This window comes from Ranitomeya imitator, chromosome 7 (assembly GCF_032444005.1).
Source record: "Ranitomeya imitator isolate aRanImi1 chromosome 7, aRanImi1.pri, whole genome shotgun sequence".
Taxonomy (NCBI): Eukaryota; Metazoa; Chordata; class Amphibia; order Anura; family Dendrobatidae; genus Ranitomeya; species Ranitomeya imitator.
This window is the reverse complement of record NC_091288.1, coordinates 28,296,382-28,320,564: the sequence shown is the minus strand read 5'-3', so window position 1 is coordinate 28,320,564 and position 24,183 is coordinate 28,296,382. Positions and strand designations below refer to the sequence as shown.

General features: G+C 42.9%; 1 protein-coding gene across 2 annotated transcripts in view; it reads right to left on the bottom strand.

Moving 5' to 3' along the window:
• GALNT13 (polypeptide N-acetylgalactosaminyltransferase 13) overlaps window positions 1-24,183 on the bottom strand; it is a 300,662-nt gene that overhangs the window by 54,945 nt on the left and 221,534 nt on the right. For both annotated transcript variants that reach the window (XM_069732955.1, XM_069732956.1), the window contains exon 8: window positions 6,921-7,060. In XM_069732955.1, the coding sequence (XP_069589056.1) occupies window positions 6,921-7,060 (140 nt within the window). The remainder of the gene's footprint in view (window positions 1-6,920; window positions 7,061-24,183) is intronic.

The window sequence follows — 24,183 nt, the reverse complement described above, 5'->3', positions numbered from 1 at the left end:
TTACAGACGCCTCTCATCTTTTTAAGTGGTGGAACTTGCACTATTGCTGACTGACTAAATACTTTTTTGCCCCACTGTAGATAGATAGATAAATATGGGATAGATAATAGATAGATAATAGATAGATAATAGATAGATAGATAGATAATAGATGGATAGATAATAGATAGATAGATAATAGATGGATAGATAATAGATAGATAGATAGATAGATAGATAGATAGATAGATAGATAGATAGATAGATAGATAGATAGATAGATAGATAGATAGATAGATAGTATGATAATACTGGGGAACACAATTTTTTAGAAGTTAGGTCAGACAACTGTTCTTAATTAATTTTTGGATGCTGAATCCAGAAATGATCTCAGTTTTTCTCTATCACGTCAAGTTTTTGAACTATAGGATTTTTGTCTTCTCAAAACTATGTAAACTACTGTACCTAAAAAGTGTTGTTGTATTTTTAAATAGTACAAATATGAACAAAAAATGAAATATATAGGAAATAGGCATGACAAAGTTGTGACTACTCTTACAAGTTGCCACGTAGCTCTATATGAGTCGAATTGTAATCAGATAACAAGTCTTATTACAGATATCAGTGCTTCTTTGGCAGGTAAGTTGTGTAGGAAAAACTTGACGTGCTAGAAAAAAACTGACTACATTTTTGGAATCAGCATGCCAATTTTAGTATAAATCAGCTCAAAAACCTAACTCAACAGAAAATGTTTTTCAAATTGTTCCCCTGTGAATAGATGGATAGATAATAGATCGATAAGATATATAGATAATAAATAGATAGATAATAGATAGATATATAGATAATAGATAGATAGATAGATAGATAGATAATAGATAGATATAAAGATGATAGATAGATAAGAGATAGATAATAGATAGATAGATAGATAGATAGATAGATAGATAGATAATAGATAATAGATAATAGATAGATAGATAGATAGATAGATAGATAGATAGATAGATAGATAGATAGATAGATAATAGATAGATAGATAATAGATAGATAGATAGATAGATAGATAATAGATAGATGGATAGATAATAGATAGACAGATAATACATAATAGATAGATAGATAGATAGATAGATAATGGAAGGATGGATAGATAATAGATGGACGCTCAGTGCGCATTCTTTGTACTATACCAGTTATACTGCAGCTAACACATATTTGACGTTACATTTCCTTTACGGCATTTTGCGCCCTGTGATCTTTTGATGCCATTGAGACTTGTTTTTCTTCTGAGAATGTTTCCTAGCGATATCCCTGGCAGAATACTATCAATATCATATATAAAGTACACGCGCCGTTTTCTGAGGAAATGCTAAATCACATCCTGGAGCACACGGTCACAGTACCAAATTAGGAACCAAATATCACCTAATTAAACACCAGGGGCCTCGTTTCTGTTTGCAGAGATGCCGCGATGTTTGAGCTCGCACAAATGAGTTTGCGATCTCTCTTCATTATTTGCCATTCTGAAAGCTTCGAATATCCCCCCCTCCCCCGCACACAACGCTCGGCCGCAAATCACATATTCACTGAGCATAGCGGGTTACAGATACGCAGTGTCCTAGGTTATATCATCTGTGTGTGGGGCCTATGGATTATATACAGCTACTCGTGTGTGGAGAACTCAGGATTAGTAATTCCGCAAAAAATAACACAGAAATGTTAGAATTAGGTCCTGTCTCTTTCTCTCATCAATCTCTAACTATCATGTTTCTAAACTTTCATCCAGGGTCCGGACGACCCCCGCCTGGGCGCTACCTCTTGCCTTGTTATGGGGAATGTGGAAGGTGCAATATGAAATAAAAAATCATTAACTGTGCTGTGTCCACTGCCGCCATCACTCAACATACCGGTGGCCAGGCGCAGGCACTGTGCACCACCCATCGTTCCTCCCTGCACTCACATGAATTCGTGTCTTTAAGATGTGAATACAATTAAACATGTGGTCACAGGAGAGGAGCAGAGGAGGCTAATCAGCTGCCTCCTTCCTCCATTCCTCCAGCAGAATGCAGGATAATGCTGGTCTGCGGCCTAGTGGAGGCTGGCACCGCACAGGGGAAGTCGGGCGGCTCGATCACATCACTGCCTCGCTCTGTACAGCCCCGATTGTGAGACAAGATAGAAGGAGAGATGAAGGCTGCGATGGACGGGGCCCTTGTGGACCTCTCATCTACTCTTTCAATCAATCTCTATCAGTTGTGAGGGGCTGACTGAATCAGCTGCTTCAAAAGGTAAACACAGGAATGCGTCTTGTGGTAAATCACCTGCTGGTTTATTATGGAACAGCATCAACCATAGCAGGGTTCAGCAAAGTAAACGTGACCTTTCTAGCATAACAAAACAAGATAGCATATACCAAAGTCCATGTGTCTGAGGGGTTTGCCCGCTCAGACCACCATGTGTCCTCAGCTCCTCCTGGAGCCACCGTCTGGAGTCTCTCCTCTCCAAACCACAACACAGGGAAAAAAACAGTGGCTGTACATTTATTTATCTATTATCTATCTATCTATTCATCTATCTATCTATCTATCTATCTATTCATCTATCTATCTATCTATCTATTCATCTATCTATCTATCTATCTATCTATTCATCTATCTATCTTCTATCTATCTATCTATTATCTATCTATCTATTATCTATCTATCTATTCATCTATCTATCTATTATCTATCTATCTATTATCTATCTATCTATCTATTCATCTATCTATCTATCTTCTATCTATCTATCTGTTATCTATCTATCTATCTATCTATCTATTATCTATCTATCTATTATCTATCTATCTATTCATCTATCTATCTATTCATCTATCTATCTATTATCTATCTATCTTCTATCTATCTATCTATCTATTATCTATCTATCTATTATCTATCTATCTATTATCTATCTATCTATTCATCTATCTATCTATTATCTATCTATCTTCTATCTATCTATCTATTATCTATCTATCTATTATCTATCTATCTATTCATCTATCTATCTATCTATCTATTCATCTATCTATCTATCTATCTATCTATCTATCTATATATTATCTATCTATCTTCTATCTATCTATCTATCTATCTATCTATCTATCTATCTATCTATCTATCTATTATCTATCTATCTATTATCTATCTATCTATTATCTATCTATCTATTATCTATCTATCTATTCATCTATCTATCTATCTATCTATCTATCTATCTATCTGTTATCAATTCAATTCAAATCAATTCAAATGAGCTTTATTGGCAGGACTAAGTACATGTTAGCATTGCCAAAGCATATGGTAATAATACGGGGGTGGGGGAGGGGGGGTATAGAGGTTCAAGGAATATCAAATTCCTTTTAGAGGATAGGGGATGTTTCCAGGGTGGGGTATAGGAGTCCATGACATATCAGGCTCTTTAGTCGGGGGATAGGGACGTGTCCAGTGTTGGGATACAGGAGTCCATGACATATCAGGCTCCTCTTAGTCTGTGGCAGGCACTGACATATTCCGCTGCTACGGCCACTGCACTTTCCTCTTCCCCCAGTATTATCGGCAGTTTCTCTTCCTCCTCCTTGGAGGTGAAATCTGGGAGGAGATCAGACAGCCTCTTGAAGTGAGTGTCCCTCACTGCGGAGTATTTGGGGCACCTCAGCAGGAAGTGGGCCTCATCCTCCACGGCCTCCTGGGGGCACTGCTGGCAGAGTCTGTTCTCTCGAGGCTTGTAGTTCTGTCGGTGCCGCCCGGATTCGATGAGTAGGCTGTGGGCGCTCAGTCTGTACCGGCTCAGGATCTGTCGATCTTTGGGGTTTTCTAGTTTCTCTAGATATGGGGCCAGTTTGTACTCCCTCTGTAGATTCCGGTATATTGTCAGTTTCTGGGATTTGTTTATGTCGTTTCTCCAGATGCTGAGATATTCCTCTTTGACTTTGTGTACCATTTTCTGGATTTCACCTTTTGTCAGGCTATGGAGGTTGATGGCTTGGTCAGACTGGCTTTGGGTACTTTTTCTTGGGAGGCTTCCTGAGGCTTCCTGGTGTAGGAAGGCTTTGTGATGGTAGGAGCTGGGACTGCTACTTTGTAGATGAGCCTTGAATGACAGCGCCTTCTTCTTTATTGCGATGTGTAGTGGGAATCTGCCCAGCTCTGCTCGGCAGGCGCTATTTGATGTGCTCCGATGGACTTGGAGAAGATGCTTGCAGAACTCTAGGTGGAATATTTCTGTCGGCCCAGCGTCCCACTTTGACCAGTTTGGGTATGAGACTGGGCCCCAGACCTCACTACCGTATAGAAGAATTGGGGCAATGATGGAGTCAAAAATTTTTAGCCATACGGTTACTGGTGCCTTGAGGTGGTACAGACGCCTTCTGATGGCATAGAAGGCTTTGGATGCCTTGTCTTTTAGTGACTCTATGGCTTGCTTGAAGCTCCGTGACTGGCTGAGTTCTAGGCCCAGGTAGGTGTACCTGTTGGTTTCAGTAAGTGGACGGTTGTCTATCATAAAGGTAGGATTGCCAGTGGGTTTCTGCTTTCTTTTCTGGAACACCATGATATTAGTTTTTTTCTCGTTGATTGGCAGTGCCCATGTGCTGCTGAAGGTCTCTAGGATTTTCAGATGATCTTGGAGGCCTTTCTCAGTTGGTGATAACAGCACGAGGTCATCTGCATATAGCAGAAATTTCACCTGGGTGTCATGGAGGGTGAGTCCTGGTGCTGAGGAGGACTCTAGGGCCACTGCCAGCTCATTGATGTAGATGTTAAAGAGCGTTGGACTGAGGCTGCAGCCCTGTCTCACTCCTCGACTTTGTTGGAAATAGGCCGTCCTCCTTCCGTTGACCTTCACACTGCAACTGTTCTCTGTGTAGGAGCCTCGGATGACATCATATGTTTTGCCTCCTATTCCGCTCCCCAGCAATTTTAGGAATAGTCCTGGGTGCCACACTGAGTCGAAGGCCTTCTTGAAGTCCACAAAACAAGCGTATATCTTCCCATTCTTTGTATTGTGGACGTGGCTCTTGATGAGGCTGTGCAGAGTGTAGATATGGTCAGTGGTGCGGTGGTTTGGCATGAACCCTGCTTGGCTCTTGCTGAGGACGTTGTGACGTTGTGACGTTGTTATCTATCTATCTATTATCTATCTATCTATTATATATCTATCTATCTAATTATCTATCTATCTGTCTGTTTGTCCATTCATCCATCCATCCAACTATCTCATAAGTATCTATCCATCTATCAACTTCTCTTGATATTGGGGACAGGAAAAATATATATGTATCAATCTACCTTTTAATCTGTCTATCTAATATCACTCTTTCTCATCTATATGTTTATCTCTATATTTTTATCAAACTGTTTTTTTCCATCTACTTCTCTTATCCATCTATTATAAATCTCAATTATCAATCTACGTTTCTATCTACATTTCATCTTCATCAGTCTCCAAGAATTCAATTTAGTCAATCCATCAATCTATATAAATTCTCGCTTTCCTATTGTTTCTATCTATGAATCCATCAATCACCATCAACTCTCCACTGTATTCTGTGTTGAGGTTGCTTCAAAATCTGCTTTTTTCCTTCTCTAGTATATACTTATATACCATATTTAACTAGTTGTCACCCATCTCACTACAACTCCTATGTAAAAGTGCATAGTTGAGTAGTGATGTTGGGGTGGCTTGATAGAGTTCAGACTTATGGGCATGTGCATAGTATGGGTTTATAAGACCCCAGAGGTATACAGACACATCTGAGGGACTATTGTATGCTGTACACTGAGATCAATGGGAGAAGGCCTTTGCAATACAGTATTATTCAGTCTACGTACAGCCCAGTTAAGTGAGGACACTCTTATTGATTTTCTGTTTGTACATTTACAGGGGTGCTAGTAAGTTTAGTAACCCAACTACATAAGAGAGAATAGTGAAGAAATAGGGAGGAAAAACACATTTAAAGTTTTGTCCCAACTGGATTACCCATTTTCAATCATCTGATCACATAGAGGAAGCTCTGGCCAACCAACACATATTCCTACAGCGGCCACTACTGGACAAACATGGCATTACATGTCAGCCTTGGCAGACTATGTAAGGCTACGTTCACATTAGCGTTGCGCGCCGGTGCGTCGGCGACGCAACGCACGACGCACAAAAAACGCGCGCAAAACGCGCGCAAAAACGCTGCGTTTTGCGACGCGTGCGTCGTTTTTTGACGAAAATCGGACGCACGAAAAATGCAACTTGTTGCATTTTCTTGCGTCCGACGCTAGCGTCGGAAACGACGCACGTGTCGAAAAACGCCACCCAAAAAACGCACGCGTCCCCTATGTTAAACATAGGGGCGCGTCGCCGCTGCGTCGCCGACGCAACAGCGACGCACATTAGCGGAACGCTAATGTGAACGTAGCCTAACATATGGTAATGCCGAGTCCTCCAGAATAAGATATGATCTTCCTCAAGGATCTACATTCTGACACGTAGAGAGGATCCAAAGTGCTTTACCCCCTCCCTTCCTTTATGACATGTGCACATTTCCTACTTTGCCATATGGATATGTCCCAATTGGACAGCCCCTTTAAGTACGCAGGTGAATACACTATTTTGGGCATACATTATGTGATTATATAAAAAATGACTCACAATCTAGAAATTTCATTGAAATTACAACTTTGGTTCATACTCCTACATAAATTGGTAATTTATATCCACAGGTGTCCAAGCAATAACAACATTATGTTCCAAGTTCGTTTCCAAAATGTGAATTATTCATATTACTGACAATCTGTCAAGTGCAACGGAATCTATATAGAGAGCAAGCAAACAAACAAGCTGAATATTAACTATGGGGAGACCGGTTAATAAGATAAAAAAGTACAGAGAGAAAAAAAACATACCTCACCGAGAGAAAAGTAACGCCGCGGAATCTGGGAGTCCGGATAGATCGTCTCTAGGTACCAAGAAAATGGTTTACATTTCAGTCTATCTCGAAGTGATTTCCTCTCCGTTACATCCCCATAATCAACCTTGACAACACCTGGAACATTGGAAAGAATATTTTTTTCATATTAGTGTTTTACCAAATGAAGGGATTATCGCAAATGGTAAAGTATGAAAAATATTTCCGAGACCTCTGTGGGACAATGAGCATGGCAGCAAAAGCCGTCGCTACGAGGGCAAGCAACTGTATTTATCTGTACATTAGTGGTGTGGTTTAATGGTATAACTGGTAGTCTGGAGCCCCCTATAACAGCAGTCTGGATGTGTAGTCTGGAGCCCCCTATAACAGCAGTCTGGATGTGTAGTGTGGAGCCCCCTATAACAGCAGTCTGGGTGTGTAGTCTGGAGCCCCCTATAACAGCAGTCTGGATGTGTAGTCTGGAGCCCCCTATAACAGCAGTCTGGATGTGTAGTCTGGAGCCCCCTATAACAGCAGTCTGGGTGTGTAGTCTGGAGCCCCCTATAACAGCAGTCTGGATGTGTAGTCTGGAGCCCCCTATAACAGCAGTCTGGGTGTGTAGTCTGGAGCCCCCTATAACAGCAGTCTGGATGTGTAGTGTGGAGCCCCCTATAACAGCAGTCTGGATGTGTAGTCTGGAGCCCCCTATAACAGCAGTCTGGATGTGTAGTGTGGAGCCCCCTATAACAGCAGTCTGGGTGTGTAGTCTGGAGCCCCCTATAACAGCAGTCTGGATGTGTAGTCTGGAGCCCCCTATAACAGCAGTCTGGATGTGTAGTCTGGAGCCCCCCTATAACAGCAGTCTGGATGTGTAGTCTGGAGCCCCCCTATAACAGCAGTCTGGGTGTGTAGTCTGGAGCCCCCTATAACAGCAGTCTGGATGTGTAGTCTGGAGCCCCCTATAACAGCAGTCTGGATGTGTAGTCTGGAGCCCCCTATAACAGCAGTCTGGATGTGTAGTCTGGAGCCCCCCTATAACAGCAGTCTGGATGTATAGTCTGGAGCCCCTATAACAGCAGTCTGGATGTGTAGTCTGGAGCCCCCCTATAACAGCAGTCTGGATGTGTAGTCTGGAGCCCCCTATAACAGCAGTCTGGATGTGTAGTCTGGAGCCCCCTATAACAGCAGTCTGGATGTGTAGTCTGGAGCCCCCCTATAACAGCAGTCTGGATGTATAGTCTGGAGCCCCTATAACAGCAGTCTGGATGTGTAGTCTGGAGCCCCCCTATAACAGCAGTCTGGATGTGTAGTCTGGAGCCCCCTATAACAGCAGTCTGGATGTGTAGTCTGGAGCCCCCCTATAACAGCAGTCTGGATGTGTAGTCTGGAGCCCCCTATAACAGCAGTCTGGATGTGTAGTCTGGAGCCCCCTATAACAGCAGTCTGGATGTGTAGTCTGGAGCCCCCCTATAACAGCAGTCTGGGTGTGTAGTCTGGAGCCCCCTATAACAGCAGTCTGGATGTATAGTCTGGAGCCCCTATAACAGCAGTCTGGATGTGTAGTCTGGAGCCCCCTATAACAGCAGTCTGGATGTGTAGTCCGGTGCCCCTATAACAGCAGTCTGGATGTGTAGTCTGGAGCCCCTATAACAGCAGTCTGGATGTGTAGTCTAGAGCCCCCTATAACAGCAGTCTGGGTGTGTAATCTGGAGCCCCCTATAACAGCAGTCTGGATGTGTAGTCTGGAGCCCCCTATAACAGCAGTCTGGGTGTGTAGTCTGGAGCCCCCCTATAACAGCAGTCTGGATGTATAGTCTGGAGCCCCTATAACAGCAGTCTGGATGTGTAGTCTGGAGCCCCCTATAACAGCAGTCTGGATGTGTAGTCCGGTGCCCCTTATAACAGCAGTCTGGATGTGTAGTCTGGAGCCCCCTATAACAGCAGTCTGGATGTGTAATCTGAAGCCCCCTATAACAGCAGTCTGGATGTGTAGTCTGGAGCCCCCCATAACAGCAGTCTGGATGTGTAGTCTGGAGCCCCCCATAACAGCAGTCTGGATGTGTAGTCTGGAGCCCCATATAACAGCAGTCTGGATGTGTAGTGTGGAGCCCCCTATAACAGCAGTCTGGATGTGTAGCCTGGAGCCCCCTATAACAGCAGTCTGGATGTGTAGTCTGGAGCCCCCCTATAACAGCAGTCTGGGTGTGTAGTCGGGACCCCCTATAACAGCAGTCTGGATGTGTAGTCTAGAGCCCCCTATAACAGCAGTCTGGATGTGTAGTCTAGAGCCCCCTATAACAGCAGTCTGGATGTGTAGTCTGGAGCCCCATATAACAGCAGTCTGGATGTGTATTCTAGAGCCCCATATAACAGCAGTCTGGGTGTGTAGTCTAGAGCCCCATATAACAGCAGTCTGGATGTGTAGTGTGGAGCCCCCAATAACAGCAGTCTGGATGTGCAGTCTGGAGCCCCATATAACAGCAGTCTGGATGTGTAGTCTGGAGCCCCCTATAACAGCAGTCTGGATGTGTAGTCTGGAGCCCCCTATAACAGCAGTCTGGATGTGTAGTCTGGAGCCCCCTATAACAGCAGTGTGGATGTGTAGTCTGGAGCCCCCTATAACAGCAGTCTGGATGTGTAGTGTAGAGCCCCCTATAACAGCAGTCTGGATGTGTAGTCTGGAGCCCCCTATAACAGCAGTCTGGATGTGTAGTGTAGAGCCCCCTATAACAGCAGTCTGGATGTGTAGTCTGGAGCCCCCTATAACAGCAGTCTGGATGTGTAGTGTAGAGCCCCCTATAACAGCAGTCTGGATGTGTAGTCTGGAGCCTCCTATAACAGCAGTCTGGATGTGTAGTGTAGAGCCCCCTATAACAGCAGTCTGGATGTGTAGTCTGGAGCCCCCTATAACAGCAGTCTGGATGTGTAGTGTAGAGCCCCCTATAACAGCAGTCTGGATGTGTAGTCTGGAGCCTCCTATAACAGCAGTCTGGGTGTGTAGTGTAGAGCCCCCTATAACAGCAGTCTGGATGTGTAGTCTGGAGCCCCCTATAACAGCAGTCTGGATGTGTAGTCTGGAGCCCCCAATAACAGCAGTCTGGATGTGTAGTCTGGAGCCCCCAATAACAGCAGTCTGGGTGTGTAGTCTAGAGCCCCATATAACAGCAGTCTGGATGTGTAGTGTGGAGCCCCCTATAACAGCAGTCTGGGTATGTAGTCGGGACCCCCTATAACAGCAGTCTGGGAGTGTAGTCTGGAGCCCCCCAATAACAACAGTCTGGATGTGTTTTCTGGAGCCCCCTATAACAGCAGTGTGGATGTGTAGTCTGGAACCCCCTATAACAGCAGTCTGGATGTGTAGTATGGAGCCCCCTATAACAGCTGTCTGGATGTGTAGTATGGAGCCCCCTATAACAGCAGTCTGGATGTGTAGTGTGGAGCCCCCTATAACAGCAGTCTGGATGTGTAGTCTCGAGCCCCCCTATAACAGCAGTCTGGATGTGTACACCCCCTGACATGTCGCTTATCTATGTTATGTAAATAAAAGCTTATAACCTGAGGTTAAATTCATCCATTGGTTGTATAAATTATTCTTTTGAAAGCTGAAACCCTCCGAAATGTGGTTTAGGTTAAGAAAATAAATTGGCATCAATGCAGAAATATTGATCAGTTAATGGACACAGAATGGTCAGATTTTGGCAAGACAAAAGTTTTTTGCCCACCGAAAGTGATGTGATATTCAAACAAATAATTAACTTAAAATACAAATATATGTTGCATAACATTGGTGAATGAAGTTGTAGTGCTATTAGAGTCATATTTAATATTTTGTGTGACTTCCATGAACTTGAAGGACTGCATCCATGTGGTTCAACAATGATTTATACAATTTATTAATGAAGTCATCAGGAATAGCACAGAATGCAGTCTTATGTGCCTCCTAGAGTTCATCTAGATTCTCTGGTTTTGTCTTCCAAGCTTCCTCATTCATCCTACCCCAAACATGCTCAATTATGTTCATGTCTGGTGACCGGGCTGGCCAGTCCTTGAGCACCTTGGTCTTTTTTGCCTGGAGGAACTTTGTTGTAGAGATGGACGTATGAGTTGGAGCACCATCCTGCTGCAGAATTTGACCCCTTTTATGATGTGGAATGTAAGAGGTAACTAATACTTCTTGATATTTTAGGCTATTGATATTGCCTTCCACCTTGCAAATGTTTCGCACACCCCCATACTAAATGTAACCCCAGACCATGATCTTTCCACCACCAAATTTAACTGTTTTCGGGATGTATTTTGGATCCATACGGGCTCCAGTAGGTCTCCTGCAGTATTTGCTGAGGCTGTGGTGTAATTCTACTGAAGATTCGTCAGAGAAATCCACCTTCTGCCACTTTTCCAGCATCCATCTGTTTAGCAGGCTGTGGGACTTTGCAAATGCCATACGTTTTTTTATTTGCCTTTTGTTTAATGCTGGCTTCTGGGCACTGATTCTACAATGGAGGCCATTTTGAGACAGAATCCTACAAACTGTTCTAGTTGACACAGGTACTTGAAGTGACCAGGCCTGTTGGAGCTCTGCTGCAGTGGAAGAGGGGCTTGCTTTGGATTTTCTAACCAACAAACGTTCCTCCTGAGCAGTTGTCTTGTGGGGCCTGCTGGACCTGGGCTTGTCAAACACATCTCCAGTCTCTTCAAATCTTTTTTTAATTTTGTGTACTTGACGCTGAGGCACATTAAAGGTGTCAGCCACCTCTGCAGTGGATCTGGTCTTCAGCCTCTTGATAGTCCAGGCTTTGGTCGCTGGGTGGATTTTTGGCATGTTGTCAGAGATCAAGTTGCAGTTCTTGGTTGCTGGGTTTCTATTTATACACACACACTAATTAAACGATCATTTAATGAGCACAGGTGAGGATGTAAACTAGGATTGGGGGCATTATATGACCAGGTGACAAAACTTTTGTCTTGCCAAAATCTGACCATTCTGTGTCCATTAACTGATCAATATTTCTGCATTGATGCCAATTTATTTTCTTAACCTAAACCACATTTTGGAGGGTTTCAGCTTTCAAAAGAATAATTTATACAATCAATGGAGGAATTTAACATCAGGTTATAAGCTTTTATTTACATAACATGGATAAGCAACATAACTTCTGTCAGAGAGTGTAGTCTAGAGCCCCCTATAACAGCAGTCTGGGTGTGTAGCCTGGGGCCCCCAAAACAGCAGTCTGGATGTGTAGTCTGGAGCCCCCTATAACAGCAGTCTGGATGTGTAGTCTGGAGCCCCCTATAACAGCAGTCTGGGTGTGTAGTCTGGACCCCCCTATAACAGCAGTCTGGATGTGTAGTGTGGAGCCCCCTATAACAGCAGTCTGGATGTGTAGTCTGGACCCCCCTATAACAGCAGTCTGGGTGTGTAGTCCGGTGCCCCCTATAACAGCAGCCTGTAGCGCCCCCTGTGGTCTAGCGCTGTATGTGGTAATTATAGGAATATTCTCTATGTCTTATTCGGTAATTATGAATATTGGACTCGTTCCTCCGCGTCCCTCTGCCTCGTTCATTGCGCTCTATAATCTCTAATGAAACTTTAAATATGTTGTCTACAACTCTGCCGCGACCTAAACAAACACTTCATTATACAGGGAACGGTTTGATGTCTTAGCGATGGCGAATGCAATTTTAATGAAACCCAGTGATACCAGAGAGCTGTAAACGGCAGACATGATGGCGCTCTCTCTAATTGCATTGTCCATGGATTTGTGTTTGCCTTTCTAATCCATACGTCTTTGTTCTCGTTAATCTTTGTTTGATGTTGCATTCTTTTAGATCCTTCTATTTATCTCTTAGAAGACAGAAGTAGGATGAAAACGAGTCAATTTCCATTAACGAGCTTATGTTTTCTGCTGTCTCGCTGCTTGGTTACCAAGACGTAGCATAAAAACATAACAGCAAAGAGACAGAAGACGGCGTATCGAGCCGCTAAATCTGCAGGAACTCGATTCATTTCTACATGAGAAGAGAATTTCCGTAAGGTCGACATGAAAGACGTTTTGAAGGGGTTTTAATAAATGAAAATATTTCTTAGATCACATGAAACCTTAAATATCCAATGTGGAAGATCCAACAGCCTATGGGAAGTGGCTGTTGCCATCGGGGGGTCCCAATGACAAAACTTCCAACTTCAGAGGTGGACACAATCCCTTGGTGCGAAATGTGCAGCCACAATGGGACCCAAGAAATAATGAGACCCGATTACACCCCCAAAGCAGGGGCATTATGTATGTGTCCACCCCTGCAAGATCCAATCCTCAGCCACGTCATTGGGACCTCCAACGAGTTTTCACCAACCATCTGAAAACGAGGTTGAACTGCCCATTTTTTATGGAAGACCTGGAGTTAGGGATTGAACTTTGAAAACGGTGCATCAAGAGGTGAGAATCCAAATGACTGGGGAAAAAAAATGGATGATTCACCGGAATTGATAAAAATTTGATAAAAACAAACCGCGTTTCGCCTTTAACCAGCCTTCCTCAGGTGTCAAATGGCTGTGAAATGCAGAGGGATAATACGCATGGATGCGCTAGTAACCCACCCAAAATAAACCCCATTGTCCAGCCAAAAGAGAGCTTCTAACCTCCTCCATAGATAAAGAATTATAGGGGTTATCCCACAAACAATATTTATGTCCTATCCATGTGGTCCAGCCAGCAATCCAGAGAACAGAGCTCCAGAAGCTTGAGAATAGGGCTCTGTCTATGGGACTGCGGGAGACAGCAGAGTACAGAGTTTAGCTTTTTACTTAAGTCCCATAATGAACGAATGGACCAGAGGCTGAGCATTCGCGCCTCCTCTCCAATCGAGATGGGATTCTTTAGAGCTAAAGTTCTCATTGCATCCAGAGTCTTGTTCTCTGGATTCCTGGGTTACTATCAGTGCAGTCATAGCCCCAAGCAATCAGCAAGTTATTTCTTGCTATTCCTGCCAATAGCGGATAACTTGTGATTTTAGGAAAACCCCTTTAAAGAGAACATATGACCAGGTCAAAAGAGGCCATGTTTTATCTTGTCTTATTTCTGCTGCTCCCCTGAGTAATCCGTTTTTTACTTTTTTGAAATCCGCCATACGGTTCAAGAGATATGGTCATTTTTATTGAGTGCTACCTTCATGGGCTTTGCCAAGGGGGGCAAGGCCGACAGGTTCTCTGTGGGCGTGTCTATAGGCATTATTACTCTGTAAGTCACACCCCTTTTGTAAAGACCGTAGAAATGATGATTATGATTCTGAATTAGACTGAATTCTAGAATGCATTTGGCTACTCATCACTACTACAATATTATCATCATCTGCACCATCTAATCGAGCTGTTCTCCTCTTCCCACAGGTATGCACTGACTTTACCCAGCTCTCCCTGGCTCCAGAATATCTCTGTATACTGCATTGATTCTCCATGGTATGCACTGACTTTACCCAGCTCTCCCTGGCTCCAGAATATCTCTGTATACTGCATTGATTCTCCATGGTATGCACTGACTTTACCCAGCTCTCCCTGGCTCCAGAATATCTCTGTATACTGCATTGATTCTCCATGGTATGCACTGACTTTACCCAGCTCTCCCTGGCTCCAGAATATCTCTGTATACTGCATTGATTCTCCATGGTATGCACTGACTTTACCCAGCTCTCCCTGGCTCCAGAATATCTCTGTATACTGCATTGATTCTCCATGGTATGCACTGACCTTACCCAGCTCTCCCTGGCTCCAGAATATCTCTGTATACTGCATTGATTCTCCATGGTATGCACTGACTTTACCCAGCTCTCCCTGGCTCCAGAATATCTCTGTATACTGCATTGATTCTCCATGGTATGCACTGACTTTACCCAGCTCTCCCTGGCTCCAGAATATCTCTGTATACTGCATTGATTCTCCATGGTATGCACTGACTTTACCCAGCTCTCCCTGGCTCCAGAATATCTCTGTATACTGCATTGATTCTCCATGGTATGCACTGACTTTACCCAGCTCTCCCTGGCTCCAGAATATCTCTGTATACTGCATTGATTTTCCATGGTATGCACTGACTTTACCCAGCTCTCCCTGGCTTCTGAGTGTCTCTGTATATTGCACTGGCTTTTCTATGCTTCCCCTGGATCTGAGTGTCTTGGTGCAGCACATATAATCCTTTTAGTATGCTTTCTTACCTATCAGCTTGTTTCCATGTATCTCATTGTGTGATCCTGGCATCTCTTTGAGTGGTCAGTCTTACCCCTCCCTCACTTTATGACCTTTGCTTAACTCTCTACATCTGGTCTCCCATACCCAGCCACCCCCTCATTCACACCTGATTGCCCTTAACTGGGGATATATTCACATGCAGGAGTCTGCTATAGACTCAGTCTGCTGCAAATCATCTTTTAACTTCCATCTTTTAAATTACATCTTTTTAATTATGATTCTGAATTGGACTGAATTCTACTGGAATTGACTGGAAGGTAACAGAACACTAACCACTACAATGTTTCGGTTTCTTTTCTCTTTCACCCCCATACTACTTTCCTTCTTACAATCTCCTGCAATCCCTCCTCCTAGTAAGGAACTAGTCATTTCTTCCTCCATACTCCCCAGCCATCTCACCTTCTCCTCAGAACTGTTCCTCCACATACAATCCTTTTTCTCCAGACACACACGGCCACATCATGTCCTATCCTGCTCCCACCTTCTAATGATCTGTCTGTTACTCCTCATTGCTGGTGACATATCCCCAAATCCCGGCCCTCCCCAATTCATCCCCACACTCGTTTCTAACCCCCTGCCACGATCCTCCGCACGTTTTCCCAACCACGACAACCTCATACCCATTCATCCAGCCCCCACTCCCCCGCTCCCCCTACTTGGAGCACTATGGAACGCACGCTCCATCTGCAACAAACTGCCATTTATCCATGACCTCTTCATCACCAACAAACTCTCCTTCCTCGGCCTCACTGAAACCTGGCTCACCCCCTCTGACTCGGCCTCTCCAGCTGCGCTCTCCTATGGCGGATTCCACCTCTCTCACACCCCTCGCCCCAGCAACAAACGCGGTGGAGGAGTTGGCTTGCTCCTGTCCGACACCTGCTCCTTTACTCCAATCCCGCTACCACCCTCCGCTACTCTTCCCTCGTTTGAGGTGCACTCTGTCCGCATCTATACCCCCTCCAACCTCCAGCTGGCTGTCATCTACCGCCCCCCAGAACTAGCCATCTCCACCTTTCTCGACCACTTCACCACCTGGCTACTTCATTTCCTCTCTGTTGACATCCCCACTATCATCATGGGTGATTTCAATGTCCCCATTGACACTTTCACCTCAGCTACCTCTAAACTTTTATCACTGACTGCCTCCTTTGGCCTCACTCAATGGTCCTCTGAGGCCACTCACAAAGATGGCCACACGCTGGACCTCATCTTCACCCGCCTCTGCTCCCTTACTAACCTCACTAACACACCCCTCCCCCTGTCTGACCACAACCTACTGACATTCTCGTCCCTCTCCTCTCCTAGTGTGCAACCCCCACTCCACAAACTCACTCACCCTCGCCGAAATCTCAAACATCTCAACTTACAATCACTCTCTGAGTCCCTTCTCCCTCTCACAGACATAGCCTCCCTTCATGACACAGATGCTGCTGCCACTTTTTATAACACCACAATAACAACAACACTCGATTCGGCCGCCCCACTCATGCATAGTAAAACTCGTACAATTAACAGGCAGCCCTGGCTGACCAGCCTGACCAAAGAATTGAGACGGGCTTCCAGGATTGCTGAGCGGAGATGGAAGCGATCCCACTCTGCCGACCACTTCACTGCATACAAGCAGTCCCTCGCCAGCTTCAAGTCTGCGCTCACTGCCGCAAAACAAACTTACTTCTCATCCCTCATATCCTCCCTGTCCCACAACCCTAAACAGCTTTTCAACACTTTCAATTCTCTACTCCGTCCCCCCGCACCTCCTCCTTCCCCCCTCATTTCTGCTGATGACTTCGCCTCTTTCTTTAAACAGAAGATCGATACGATCAGAGAAAGCTTTGGCCCACAGCGCCCACTGCCCCTCTTAGCTGCTCAACCCTGCTCCTCCAAAACCAGCTTCTCCACCATGACAGAAGATCAGCTCTCCACCCTCCTGTCAAGATCACACCTCACCACCTGCACGCTTGACCCGCTCCCATCCCACCTCATCCCTAACCTTTCCACGATCTTCATCCCAACCCTAACGCACCTCTTCAACCTCTCACTCACAACAGGTGTCTTTCCCTCATCCTTCAAGCATGCCAAGATCACACCCATCCTCAAAAAGCCCTCCCTCGACCCATCCTCTGTGTCTAGCTATCGCCCGATATCTCTTCTCCCTTATGCCTCCAAATTGCTGGAGCAACACGTCCATCTTGAACTGTCCTCCCACTTCTCCTCCTGCTCCCTCTTTGATCGGTTACAATCAGGCTTCCGTTCCCATCACTCAACTGAAACTGCCCTAACTAAAGTCACCAATGACCTACTAACTGCCAGGAGCAAGCGACACTACTCTGTCCTCCTTCTCCTGGACTTGTCTTCTGCCTTTGACACTGTAGACCACTCCCTTTTGCTACAAATCCTCTCATCCCTTGGCATCACAGACTTGGCCCTTTCCTGGATCTCGTCATATCTGACAGACCGAACATTCAGTGTCTCCCTCCCCCACACCACCTCCTCACTTCGCCCCTTGTCAGTCGGTGTTCCTCAAGGCTCTGTTCTAGGACCCCTACTCTTCTCCATCTACACTTTCGGCCTGGGACAGCTCATAGAATCCCACGGTATGCAGTACCATCTCTACGCTGACGACACGCAGATCTACCTCTCCGGACCTGACCTCTCCTCCTTGCTTACCAAAATCCCGCACTGTCTGTCTGCCATTTCAGCCTTCTTTTCTGCTCGCTTTCTACAACTGAACATGGACAAAACAGAATTCATCATCTTTCCCCATCTCACTCTACCCCTCCACCAGACCTATCCATCAATGTCAATGGCTGCTCACTATCCCCAGTCCCACACGCCCGGTGCCTCGGGGTGATCCTCGACTCTGCCCTCTCTTTCAAGCCACATATCCAAGCCCTTGCCTCCTCCTGTCGTCTCAAACTCAAAAATATTTCCCGGATCCGTGCTTTCCTTGACCGCAACACTGCAAAAACGCTAGTGCATGCCCTTATCATCTCCCGCCTCGACTACTGCAACCTCCTACTCTCTGGACTCCCCTCTAGCACTCTGGCACCACTCCAATCCATCCTACACTCTGCTGCCCGACTAATCCACCTGTCCCCCCGCTATTCCCCAGCCTCTCCCCTGTGTCAAGCCCTTCACTGGCTTCCTATCGCCCAGAGACTCCAGTTCAAAACCCTCACACTGACATACAAAGCCATCCACAACCTGTCTCCTCCATACATCTGTGACATGGTCTCCCGGTACCTACCTACACGCGACCTCCGGTCCTCCCAAGACCTCCTTCTCTACTCCCCTCTCATCTCTTCTTCCCATAACCGCATCCAAGACTTCTCCCGTGCTTCCCCCATACTCTGGAACTCTCTACCCCAACACATCAGACTTGCGCCTACCATAGAAACCTTCAAAAAGAACCTGAAGACTCATCTCTTCCGACAAGCCTACAGCCTGCAGTGATCCTCAACCTACTGAACAGCCGCACAGCCAGCTCTTCCCTCTCCTAGTGTATCCTCACCCACCCCCTGCAGACTGTGAGCCCTCGCGGGCAGGGTCCTCCCTCCTTATGTACTCGTGTGCCTTGTTATCTGCTCATGTTTAATGTATTTGTCTATATTTGCCCCGTATTCACATGTAAAGCGCCATGGAATAAATGGCGCTATAAAAACGTATAATAATAATAATAATAATAATTGAGTGCTACCTTCATGGGCTTTGCCAAGGGGGGCAAGGCCGACAGGTTCTCTGTGGGCGTGTCTATAGGCATTATTACTCTGTAAGTCACACCCCTTTTGTAAAGACCGTAGAAATGATCACTAAATAGAAAAGTTCATATCTCTGAAACAGTAAGGCGGATTTAAAAAAAATAAAAAGTATAATACTCAATGGAGAAGGGGGAGTAAAATAAGGTACAAAAATTGGCAACTTTTGACCTGATAACATTATCCTTTAAGTGATGAAATTCGAGCTGTCTGTAGCCACCACTAGAGGGAGCTTACAAATTTATGCCTTACATTTCAGTATTCACAACGATGGCTATGTAGAGGATTTGGAGCTCTGGATGAGAAAAACTGAGCTCGGAACACAATCAAGATGTATATTTTATCAGAACAGAATGTCGGACCTAATCATGATACATTAATCTTTAAGAACTGACCTTCAAATGGTTAACCAAAAGCCGAGTAACCCCCTGACGATGGCTTATTTTTAACGCTGTTGATGCAAACTGGAGAAAAATTAATTCTGCATCCCATTCAGGCATTTCTGGCAGTTAATTAAATTTTTAATTTTCTCACCAATATGTAGATTTCTATTAACGCACTGACAAGTAACATCGAACGAAAATTACTTTGAGTCCCACATGCCCCAACGTAGAAACCCTGGCAGCGCACTATATCCATAATTGGGACTCAGTGGGGGGTGAAACCAGTACAACACATCATGGTGGAGCACTAATCAAAGCCGAATACTTTTCTTCTGAAAATATATACAAAAATATACAAGTTCATATTCTTCCTGTGTAAGCTGCACCACCGACTAGCGCACGTAATGAGGAGAAATCGCAAGTATCAACTGGTCGCGAAACGCGTCTAGGCATGAAGATTTTACCAACAGATTGTGAAGCATCTGCTCATCTCACCTCTTTATACGTGCTATGAGAATGGGAAATTTCTATTCTTGTGTATTAAAAACAGAGGTATATATATTTATATAACTTAGATATAATACATTGATGCTGATAAAATATTAATATTGATAGATATAATGAAATGGCAAGTCTTCAAAGTTGGATTTAGAGTGACAAGAGAAATTACAGAATACATTTTTACGTAATTAGCAATTTCTCAGCGCCCATACTGACACCAAAGTTATACAAAAGTTGCCTCCCCCAACCAAAAAAAGTTGTTTTCACAACAGTGGGGGCCAAAAGTTTTGAGAATGACACAAATTTTGTTTTTTGTTTTTTTACAAAGTTTTATGCTTTAGATCTGTTAGGGAACAGATAGATGGCCGTATAACTTTTGTGATGATCGCGCCGACTCTCTCTTTGAAGTTCTTGATGATCCAATATAGATGGTTGATTTAAGGGTAATTTTACGAGCAGCAATGTCCTTGCCTGTAAAGCCTTCCTTCAAGCACTGCAATGGTGAACGTGTTTCCTTAAAGGTGACCATGGTTAACAGAAGAAGACAATCTTTCCAAGCACCAATAACCCTTTAAAGCAACTAGTCTGCTGTTATAAATCAATCAGCGTGACAAAGTGAGATCAGCTGCATTGTCCTCGTTAACACTTTCTCCTGAGCTACCAAAAAGATCACTAAAACGATGCAAGCAGGTCATTTTTTGACTTTAGGTGGAAATGTTTTTTTTTTTATTAAATATAATTACCATGACAAGGAATGATTTTGCACTTTTAAATGAATTGTATTTAAATGGATCTGATCGCCCTTCATTATTTGCATTAATTAATGCAAATTTCCATTATAGAAACTGAAGCAGGAAACTTTGTGAAAACGCAAATTTGGGTTGTCTCACAATTTTTGGCCAGGACTGTGTATTAAAGAGTGATATAAAAGCATATTAAAAGTGGTGTAAGTTGTGTGGAAGTTCTGTATTTCTGCACATGCAGCATTTGTCCAGGAGGAGGCGCTGTTTATCTACAATTTTTCCACTGGATGAAAGGTTTTATAGCACTAAATGGAGATTCTGATGTTTTTACTTTCCTCCTGCTGACAATCAACCTTTTTCCTTAGTTAGATTTCAGGATTTTGCTTTTCTGCCATAGATTTCCATTTCTGAGAAAGCCGCCATGAATTTAAGAGTCACTGCTGCCAGAACGAGCCAGACAAGTGACATCCAAGACACAATCGAGGCTCAAAGCAACAGCAGGAAGGACAATTATTTCCCCAAGAAGCTTAATAAAAAGATATTGGATATATAGATATAAGAATCCATTGTAAATAAGACGGGGGCGCGGGGCTCTGTATTATGTGCAATATGTACACAGCATTTTACATGCACAGCCGGGAAGATTTAAAGAGGTATTCCACATTAAAAAAAATTAAAAAAAAATTCTAATGCTATGATATTGATGACTTATCCTTAGCGGAGTTTTCTGGTTTTGGAAAGTTATTGCCCCTTTGCTATAGTTTATTTTTTTAAAAATACTTTATTCACCCTCCCCAGGTCCAATCTGAGTCTTTCCTGCCGATCCCGTTGTCTGTTACTCTTACCAATAACTAAGCGCTAGCTCACTGATTAGCTGCAGTGCTGACGACATAACAATAAAAGACACTGGGAGCAGCGGCAGAGAGTCAGTGCCGGACCTGGGGAGGGTGAGCAAGGCAGAATTTATTTTATATTTTGTTTAAAGTGCAACAGTGGGATAGGGCTTCTCGAAAACCAATATTAAATCAGTATTTACCCGCAGCCATGGCGCAGGAGGAGGTGAAAAACATTTTTTTTATTGTCTCTCCACGTCCAAGAAAAATTGGTTCCACCCTGATCAAAGTCTGATTGGAAAAATCAGACTATTTTTCTTGGATGTGGACCCTACCCTGACTTGAAGTGCGGGTGCAGGGAGAAAATGAAGTTGTCTTCTCCCAGTCAGTGATTTTTACACAGTGAATTGAAAAAAAAAAGCTTTTTTTTTTCTTTTTTTTTTAAATGACTTATCTTGCTTTACCCCATGTGTAACTGCCTGAAAAAAAAATATATTTTTTGCAATTTTTATCCCCTACCACAAATACTACAGAAAAAATCTAGATAGCAGAATCATTATTTCTTGGTTTCCTTCCCTCCAAATAATGGAATGTAAAAGAATTCAGGAAGTCGTACGGATTCTGATATGGTGATGATAATAACCAGAGCTTGTACTGCAAAAAATAAAAATAAAAATCAGAGATATAACCCTATAAACTCAAAGTAGGAAATTATAGATCTTGGAAGACGAGGATAAAAATTGAAATTTAATAATAATAATAATAATAATAATAATAATAGGATTCTGTAGTTCAAAGGCCTGCATGAACCTGGAGCCGGCCCCTGTGTATTAAAATACTGTAGAATTTTCACAATATATTAGTAAATAGAATTAAAAAAGAAAAAGCTGAATATCCCTTTAACTACTGTATATACTGTAAATGATGGGTTCTGCGTCGCCACCTCCTGGTCACGGCCGGTATTGCGAATTGAGAAAGTTCCCTGTGCTAAAGAAATATGGGAGCTGATGACACAATTCACGTGTGACGTTCGATGACGCTTTCATTATATGGCGCAATGTTTAGTAACAATCGCTTCTTCCTCTAGAACGTTTCCAGCACGTTTTCTAATATTATGCCAAATACACTCAACACTGAAGTACGTAGATCCACGAGAGCGAGCTAATCTCCGACACGCAATTATCACGGATCTTTATAGCTCCTTCGGCTGTTTGTGGCACTGCCAAGCTTTCAAGAATAAAGCAAGTTTCAATTAAAAAATTTTTGAAAGGAAAAAAAAAAGTTTAATTTTAGCTTTTCGGAAACATATTTAGATTTAAAGGGAAACTGCTGAAAGATAAGACAATGGTGAAACACTGATTCTGAAAAGTATAGAATAATGATAATAATAACAATAATAATAATAACCATATCAATAATAATCACAATAATAATGATGATAATAACGCTAATATTATTAATAATAATAATAATAATGATAACAATGATGATGATAATAATAACTATAAGAATAGTAGTAATAATAACGATAATAATGATTATAATGATGACAATAATAATAACGATAATATTAGTAGTAATAATAATTATAATGATGATGATAATAATAACTATAAGAATAGTAGTAATAATAACGATAATAATGATTATAATGATGACAATAATAATAACGATAATATTAGTAGTAATAATAATTATAATGATGATGATAATAATAACTATAAGAATAGTAGTAATAATAATGATAATAATGATTATAATGATGATAACAACAATAATAATGATAATAATTATAATAATAATGATAATCTTAGTATTTATTATTATTATTATCATCATCATTATTTTATACTTTTCACTGTTGCCTTATCTTTGATTAGTTTTCCTTTAACTTAAAAAAATATATAATATTAAAATCTTACTATAAATATATTATTATTATTATTATTATTATTAGATATTAAATATTTATTAAAGTCTGTTTAAAGTTATTTAAAATAGAACGTTTTTTTTTTGCCAGTTAAAAAATAGAAAGTGACGTTTTGGGGTTGCATTAAAGGGGTTGTCCGGTCTAAGCTTGTAAGTCTGCAGTCACTCTGTGTGACCGCAGACTTATGAATCCCCGCACAATGCGCTGCGGGGATTCACTAGGAATCATGGTGATGTATACGATATGCATATTCCTGGGCTGAACCCAGTAGCTTCGACCTCTCTGAGCCGTCTATATGGGAACACAGGTCATAGAAAGCTGAATAAATGATACCTTGATTTCTGAGATCCAATGTCTTATTTTAGAGAAATCTGCATTTTTATTAATATGTAAATGAGCTGTTAAGATCCATGGGCCGGACATAGATCTCCTTGAGAATCTGCTTTGATCCTACTCATAGATTCCTTTCTAAATAGTTTACTCATGTAGAGGGCCTATGGACTTTATTAAGAAATTTCCCTGCTAGAAAGAGGATCCAAGAAGTATCGTTTCTCCTTGCGGAGAGTGACATGATAAGCATGTCGAGGTGAGGAGACTTAAAGCCGCAATGCTCCTCTGGGAAATATGCAAATTGTCTCTTCAGAGAGGAAGAGGACTAGAACTCTAGCGCCACCTATAGGAAGCAGCAATCCTAACAGTCAATGTCGACCCTTTAACGAGCCTTGTCACATGACTTAGGATAATAGCCAAACCAGAATCTCAATTTGCAGACACTGTGTTTCGGGGTACTGCCCCTCGGCTTTAAGTCTTCTCACCTCGACATGCTTATCATGTCACTCTCCGCAAGGAGAAACAATACTTCTTGGATCCTGGT